Raw genomic sequence first — 7,817 nt, 5'->3', positions numbered from 1 at the left:
CCACCATTCTTCTTCTTCGACTAACATATATATATATAATGTTATATTAATATACTTATTTAATATATTTAATATTATTATTTATTTAATATATTTAATAATATTATTTATTTAATATATTATTACATGTTTTCAAAAATTAAACCACCAAACACAGTTTCAGTTTTTTTTAAACTGAAATCAATCTCTGAATAAAATTACCAAACGCGTTTTTAGAAATGATTCCAAAATAAAAATAAAAACGTTTTTGTTTTCATTTTCATACAAAAAAACAAAAACGTTTTGGAAACAATTCCAAACGCACCAATAGTTTTTTCTTTTTTTTTCGAAATTATAGTACTCTACATTTTTAGGATTATCAAAAGATCATACCTAGCTTGCATTTTGAATAGTATGACATTTATATTTTTAGATTTTAAATTTATGATCAATTCATACATTTTTCTCCGTCAATGATCAACTTTTACCATGAAAAAGACATGAACACTCTTAAAGAAAAAAACAAGAATAAGAATAAAAAAATCGAAATAAAAAATTAAGACATATTTTAGCGTGAATTTAAAATATGAATGTACACATTCGATACAGTTTAAAATATAAAGTATAATTTTTTTGATAAATGTTTCTCATCCGAGGTAAGACTAGTTAGGCAAAATCGGCCATGCCTCAATTAATTTAAGACCCATTGTTTTTTCTTAAAACTTAAATCTTTAATACTTCAATTGACTTAGGTATTAAAGTCTAATGGTTTTTGAATTCTTCCAACGCTGATTTATTCTAAATTGGTAACAAGAAACTAATAAAACAAAATCTTGTTGGAAAAAAAAAGTTTCTTCTTTACATCCTTTGGTTAAAATTTTTAAAAATGCTTGGGACACCATCAATGTTAAACACCATCACCAAAAAAAAATGAACTCCACTTGTTAACCTTATGCTGTAGGATTCACCCTTTATTAGTGAGTGATGCAATGCTCTATAACATTGTTCTTAAATCACTTCCTTTCTCTTGAATGAAAAAGTCAAACTCCCCAAGTCTCTTGACCTAAGATATCCAACTTCATATTTTGTAATTTAACGATTTCTTAACTTTGAAATAAAAGAACATTTTTCTTCAAAAAAAAAATAAAAAAAATAATCGAACATTTAATTTGAAATTACAAAAATTACAACAATCTTTATTATTTGACCTATTGCTCATTTGATTATTTTTTTTATATACTTAAAGAGTTTGTGGCATTTTTTTGCTTTCAATTGAACGAACTTTTTAAGAAGTAACGATTTCTTAACTTTGAAATAAAAGAACATTTTTCTTCAAAAAAAAAAATAAAAATAATAATAGAACATTTAATTTGAAATTACAAAAATTACAACAATCTTTATTATTTGACCTATTGCTCATTTGATTATTTTTTTTATATACTTAAAAGAGTTTGTGGCATTTTTTTTGCTTTCAATTGAACGAACTTTTTAAGAAGTAATTTTAGAAGGTGATTGTCTTTTTTTTTTTAAATGAGTAATGTTTGCATCAAATAAAAAAAAAATCAAAGCCTGTATACTTTGTAGTGTAAAAATTACTTATTGCAAATATGACAAAATACATGTTAAAAATATTGATTTGGGACTGAAATTTGGAAACATTAGAAAGGTTATAAAAGCCAGTCAATCTATTTTTATTTCTACACTTTGAATATTATGAACACTATATTTTATTTTGTTATCCATAAGTTGAGCAGTCCCTCTCTCTTTTTTATACGACGACGACGACGACGATGAATATTGGCAGGCAGGAATATCTCTTACTTCTGTTAAGATTGTATTTTATGTTTTACGTGGTCACACATGACTAGCCAAAAGAAAAACACACGCACACAATATTACTATTTACAACACCATGAATCCTCAAGTATTAATCTCTGGCTTGGCGTAGGGAGTACGCGTCGACGTGCACGGCTGAATTATGCTGATTTATGCACAGCCCACCAACCGGCCCTCCTGTCCTGGCCCCAGCCACAACCCCTCCACCATTTCTTTTCCCTTTAAATCTTCACTACTCTTCCCATATTGCCAGTCTTTTTCCATTACCAAAACTTTCACCTTAAACCTTTTCGCTTCCCTCCTTTTCTCATTTTCTCTGCTTTTGTGTTTAAAGTCTCTACATTAACATTATCCTGCGCCGCCATCACTATCATGAGCGGGAGGAACCGATTGACCAAAACTGTACCACCGCCGTCGCCGATTCCGACGGGAAGAGGATCCCGCTCCGCCTCCAACGAGCCCTTCGACCAATTCCTCGACGGCTCGCTCCATGTTCCTGCCCTTTCTTTACCTGAGACGAGCGCTATTCGTCGCTCGGTCCCGGCCGAGATCGATCTCCAGTCGCTCGTCTCGGGCGACGAAGACTCTGTCGATCGGATTGTTAGATCGGCGAAGAACTTCGGCGTCTTCCGGATTGTCGGGCACGGGATTTCGGTCGCCGACCTGCGATCGTTGATAGGAGGAGGTGAGCGAGTTTTGGGACAATCGGAGAGAGAAAGCGCTGGTGAAGTGAGGAGGGTTTTCAGAGAAAGAATATTGTGGATCGGTTCCGGGATTGAGAGTTTGGAATCGGTTAGACGATTTGTCGGGGATATTGAGAGATATCGGGATCTGAGGTAAATCACTACTTTTATATTATAATGATAATGATGTATGTGAATCATTTTAACAAAAAGGTAACTGTCGTTGATATAATGCGGTAGGGTCAGTGAATCTGATTAAAATCACTATGTAAAATATATCGTTTTTAATAAAAATTTAACGAATGTAAAATTGAGAAATTTTCTTTTTTAAAACTTTCAAAATAATAATAATCATTATTATAAATAAATTAATTAATGGGAATAAAACAACGTGGTATTTGAATTGTTTGGGTTTCAAATTTTTGGGCATAACACGTTATATACGTTTTTCTAGGCGCTTTTACAATTACTAGTTGAGAATTGACACTAAAAAATAAGTGAAATGGTAATTGCCTCCTATTTTCATGTTTTCATGACTACCACTTCTATTTCTTCACATCCAATTTACATGACAAAGTCACCCAAACTAAAATCTATTAAAAAACAAACGATAAATCTCACCTCTTCTCTATTCCACTTTTTATGAGTTGTTTTTCGAATTCAACTTAGTTTAGGATTATCTTTTCCAAATCATGCTTTTATGAATTGTTTTTCGAATTCAACTTAGATTAGGATTATCTTTTCCAAATCTTTCAACTCTTTAACCATTGCAGTATATCTTCAGTGCATATCCAGTATTTTTTTTGAATTTGTCTCCCCATAACCTTAGCTAATGCATATCTCTTAGCTTTTATCTGATAGAATTTCTCTTGAAATCAAATGTCTGGCATTTTTTTTTCTGGCACAACAAGTAACCAAATTTGCAAAATATTTTCTTAAATATTGTTGCCATATGCCAACAAAAAACTTAACAAACATCAATCTCTAAATAATGCATTTTAATTATGTTAAACATTTGAAATGTAACTTTAGTATAAAAGAAAATTCCCACACGCTACCATGATTGCTATCTTTTGTTGAAATGTCCACGCTTGCTCTGTTTTGTTTTTGTTTTTGTTTTGTTTTTTTTTTTTTTTAATTTCTTCCTATAACTAGTTGAAAATACGTGTTATGCACATGTTGAATTTGATGAATTTTTTGATATGTGCATATAAAATTGTTTTAGAATTTCTTTTCCTTGATTCATTATTTTTTTCAATAATTTAGATTAGTATGAAAAAAAATTAAGTAGAACATGAAATAACGAAACAGACATGATTTAAAAGCTTAGAGTAATGAGGAAGCACGTGAGAGTAAATAATACTTAAACGGGTTGCATGAAATAGATGTTTAGCAGGAACTTAAGTATGGGTGTTAAAGAAAAGCCGAGCAACAGTGGAAACTGACTAATCCAAATCAAGCTGAATCAAACTGTTATGAATTTTTATAACACGATTTCTATTTGTTATTTTAGTCGGTTTAAAAATAGTAAAGTGCACCTCATAATTTTAGATATTATCGTTACAGATGAAAAACTTTAAAATATTCGAATGTTGTTATGTTAGGATTAAATGGAAAATTTTGAAATCATACGAAAAGCTTTAAACATTGTTGGTTAAACTTAAAGAATTCGTTAAGCTTATGTATAAACCGACCAAACTAACAATGAGTGGTTTGGTTTCTCAAAATTTTCGTTACATTTATTCACCTTTACAACAAAGAAATGTCCCTTGCACCCATGGATGAAAATATCAAGTATTGACGGTCGGTTTTCGTCAACGAGACTACACCGGATTACCCCTCAGTGACCCGTTGGGTTACCGGTTAAAACTTGTAATTTAACTGAATATTTTAGAAACGGTGTTTTCCCTTTGGGTTTATTGTGAAGGTTATTTGATACTGTGTTTTGAACGGAAGTAAAAACGCCCAGAAATTTATAGTGGTTCACACTTATGAAAGAAGAGCTACTTTCATTGTATATTTTATTTCTTTTTCGCTCTTCACGGGTTACATATAAATCCTCCCTCTCCTCTCTGGGGCTTTGCCCCCATTTATAGCCCACGGATTGTATGTGGGTCCCTTCTGGATGGGCGGTCACATGGGGTTTAATGATGGTTTTCCTCAAGTAGCATGTCATTTTACCTGCCTAGACTGTAGCCTTTTTAGCACATTTTGGACTGTTCACTCATCCAATTTGTCCCCTATTACAGCTCTGCAGATCCTTGGTGATCTCTATTGGTCCATTCCAGGCAGTTTAATCATTCCCTGTGCTACTGACCTTCTCCCAATCTAGACGCAATCTTGGGATCTCTAGCTTGTCACCTCCGAGGTTTAACTTGGGATGCGGGCCCATTTGCCTTTGTTCTTCCTTCGGCGCCTATACTCCATCTCGGGGCGTGGACTCTGTGTCGGTTGACCGTACTTTGGGTCGACGCCCCTATGAATCACCTTTTACGGTAAGCCTCTTCGCCAGATGGAGGGGAGATGAGTTTCCAGGCGTCGATAGCTATTTGACGTGGCAAACGTAGGGCAACGTGGGGCATGGTCGTTGTCTGACGTGTCAGCACATATTTTTCGATACAACAATTGCCCCCCAGGTCGAGGCTTTTCTTCATACTGCCTCGAGCTAGGTTGGGATCCGCTCCGGCGCTTTTTATCTGCTTCGGGTGTGGGAGCCTAACTCTGAGCCTACCTTGTAATGATGGCTCTAGCGCTTTGAACTCCCTCGAGAAGTGCAAACGTCGCATCGCTTTAATCATCATGCTGATGTGGTCTTTCATTTAAACGGACAAATTTGGATTGTGTGGGAGCCTAACTCTGAGCCTACCTTGTAATGATGGCTCTAGCGCTTCGAACTCCCTCGAGAAGTGCAAACGTCGCATCGCTTTAATCATCATGCTGATGTGGTCTTTCATTTAAACGGACAAATTTGGATCGTTGGATCGTGTCTCTGCAGCTTCCCACCCTTTCCCCAACCGTTAGATCGAATTCCTTTGCTTCCACCTTTCGATGCATACGCACCTGATGGGACGACTAGGGGCCGAGGGCTCTCAGGTACTATAAATAGTCTCTTCATGTTTGTCTGAACCATTTTGAAACAGCCGAAACTCTGCCAAAACTTCTCCAGGATCACTCACTCCCTTCTTGCCTACTTGTGAATCTTTGGCAATATTAACCTTAGTGTCCTTGCATCCCTTCTGCTCCTGATTTTATGGTAAGCATCCCTTGTTCCCCCTCTCTATTTTGATGTCTTTGCTTTGCCTTGCCTTTAGGTAGATTTCTTGGGGGGGGGGGGGGGGGGGGTGTGAATGGTTGAAAATGGCATAATAGGGGTATTAGAACCTGATTTTGGTATTATTCGCAATGTTATGGACTGGCTATGGGAGTTTTGAGTGAGTCTGGATTCTGGTTTGGCATTCTGGGTTAGTTTGAATGATCGACACTTTGTTTGAATGGTCGTCGTCTAGTTCATGTCTAAGCTTGAATCATCATCGCCTATTTGAACTATCGTCGTTTTAACTTTTGACTTTACTCGACCAAGCTTCCTAGGTGCCGAACTAACTTCCTCTTCCCTCTCAACTTATAGGATACTGATCTTAGATTTTTCCTTCACAGTAATGGCACCTAGGAGGATCAAACGTCGAGGGGGATCATCATCCGTGCTTCTTGTGAGGCCGAATCCATCTCCAACCGCCGAGTCTTCCTCCATTTCTACTGCCAGCGACCCGATTCTGAGTGAGGTCGAAGAATATGTCCCTAATCCAATGGATGATGAGGACAGCGTCGACTGCCTGGTCGAAGGTGAGCCGGAAGAGGGAGTTCCTTCCTTTTCTAGTGGCTCTGACTCCTTGGTCAGCGGTGTTATTACCGGCTACAACGGTCGACATGCTGGCGTGCCCGTGGCGCCAGTGGGGGTGGAGGAGGAGTGGCTGTCCTTCATAGCTGACTTCGTGGCACCGAAGACATGAGAGAGGGATAACGTCCACGCGTACAAGAAAGGACGCGTGGATGGTCGATGGTTCGAGTACCTCTTCCCGGACCCCAACTGTAGGACGGGCCTACCACCCCCGGGATATATGTCTGTGTATACCTGGCCTTCACGGCGGGGATGACATTTCCCATCCACCCGTTCGTGAAGGCCCTTTACGAACTCTATGGTATTTCCCCCACACAACTGGCCCCAAATTTTTGGTATATTTTTGTCGGTATGTGGGTATTGTGGGACCAAAGGTTTGATGTAGATCTGCCTTTGGATGAATTTCTTTATGTATATAAACTTTGCCAAGTCCCTAAGTGCGACGGCTGGTATTTTTTGGGTAGTTATGGGCGATCCAAGCCCGTTTTAGGAAAATTAATAAAGGGATTGCCGTCATCGTCTCATGCCTGGAAACCAATATTTTTTTATGGTAAATGGTATGTTCGATGTCCACCCAGCTGATAGGCTTTTTAAGCGCCTAGGGGTGTAGACATGTTTTGGGACATTAAGTGAGTATCCTCGACTGATTACTATTCAACTGTCATCACGTTTGTACATCGCTGACCCCATATTTTTCTATACAGATCCCTAGGACCAACATCAACTTTCTAGGAACCGACTCGCGAGGGTGACACATGCCTTTAGCTTCCCAGAGCATCAGCGCCCTACTGACGCGGGGCAACCTGCAAAGCTCTGGTCTCTTGCTTTCACTCCCTCACCCTGCCAAAACTGATGAGGTCAATGACTTCTTCGACTTCATAGTCGGAGGTTAGTTCTTTCCCCTTGCCCTTGATTTCTTATCACCGGTCATCTGTTAAACTTTTTAGCTTCAATTATGGTGCAGAGATGAAGACCTTATAGCTGCGCGTTCTGGGCAACAAAGGGCGGTCAAAGAAGTAAAGGCCTCGCGAGAGGTCGAACGAAGCTGTTAAGGCCAGTGTCCCACCGAAGCCTCAGCCTGCGGCAGAGCCTTCGACAACCCGGGAGGCACCGAGGCCCAAAAGGCCTCGGCCGACTAAAACGCCAGAGGTGGAAGCTAGGCCATCACCGGTAATCGATATAACAGACGCTCCTGAGGCCCCTCTGCCCAGGGAACGTCTGTTGCTTCCTAGGGTGAAGGTTGTGGATCCACAGTTCATCGTAGCGGATGTCCCCCCAGCTCAGGTTGAGGCGGCGCTGAATATGCCGCCGTATTTCTCCCTAGTCTTCCAAGCTCTATACGAATCCTTTTTTGAGCAAGACTAGGAGAGCGCTACCTGGTCTTTTTTGGTCGGCCGCACCCGCCAGCAGATCTCTCTCCAGAT

At 38.7% G+C, this 7,817-nt stretch overlaps 1 protein-coding gene across 1 annotated transcript; it reads left to right on the top strand.

Moving 5' to 3' along the window:
- Positions 1–2,187: 2,187 nt before the first annotated feature.
- On the top strand, positions 2,188–2,655 carry LOC21404796. The gene has a single exon (XM_010092775.1). The coding sequence runs from the start codon at positions 2,188–2,190 to the stop codon at positions 2,653–2,655; it is 468 nt and encodes a 155-aa protein (XP_010091077.1).
- Positions 2,656–7,817: the final 5,162 nt, after the last annotated feature.

The sequence above is a fragment of the Morus notabilis genome, unplaced genomic scaffold (genome assembly GCF_000414095.1).
Source record: "Morus notabilis unplaced genomic scaffold, ASM41409v2 Scaffold442, whole genome shotgun sequence".
In the NCBI taxonomy this organism is placed as follows: domain Eukaryota; kingdom Viridiplantae; phylum Streptophyta; class Magnoliopsida; order Rosales; family Moraceae; genus Morus; species Morus notabilis.
This window is presented reverse-complemented; position numbering and strand designations above follow the sequence as displayed.

Coding starts and splice junctions, on each gene's coding strand:
- LOC21404796 (XM_010092775.1), top strand. CDS start 2,188: ATGAGCGGGAGGAACCGATTGACCAAAACTGTACCACCGCCGTCGCCG.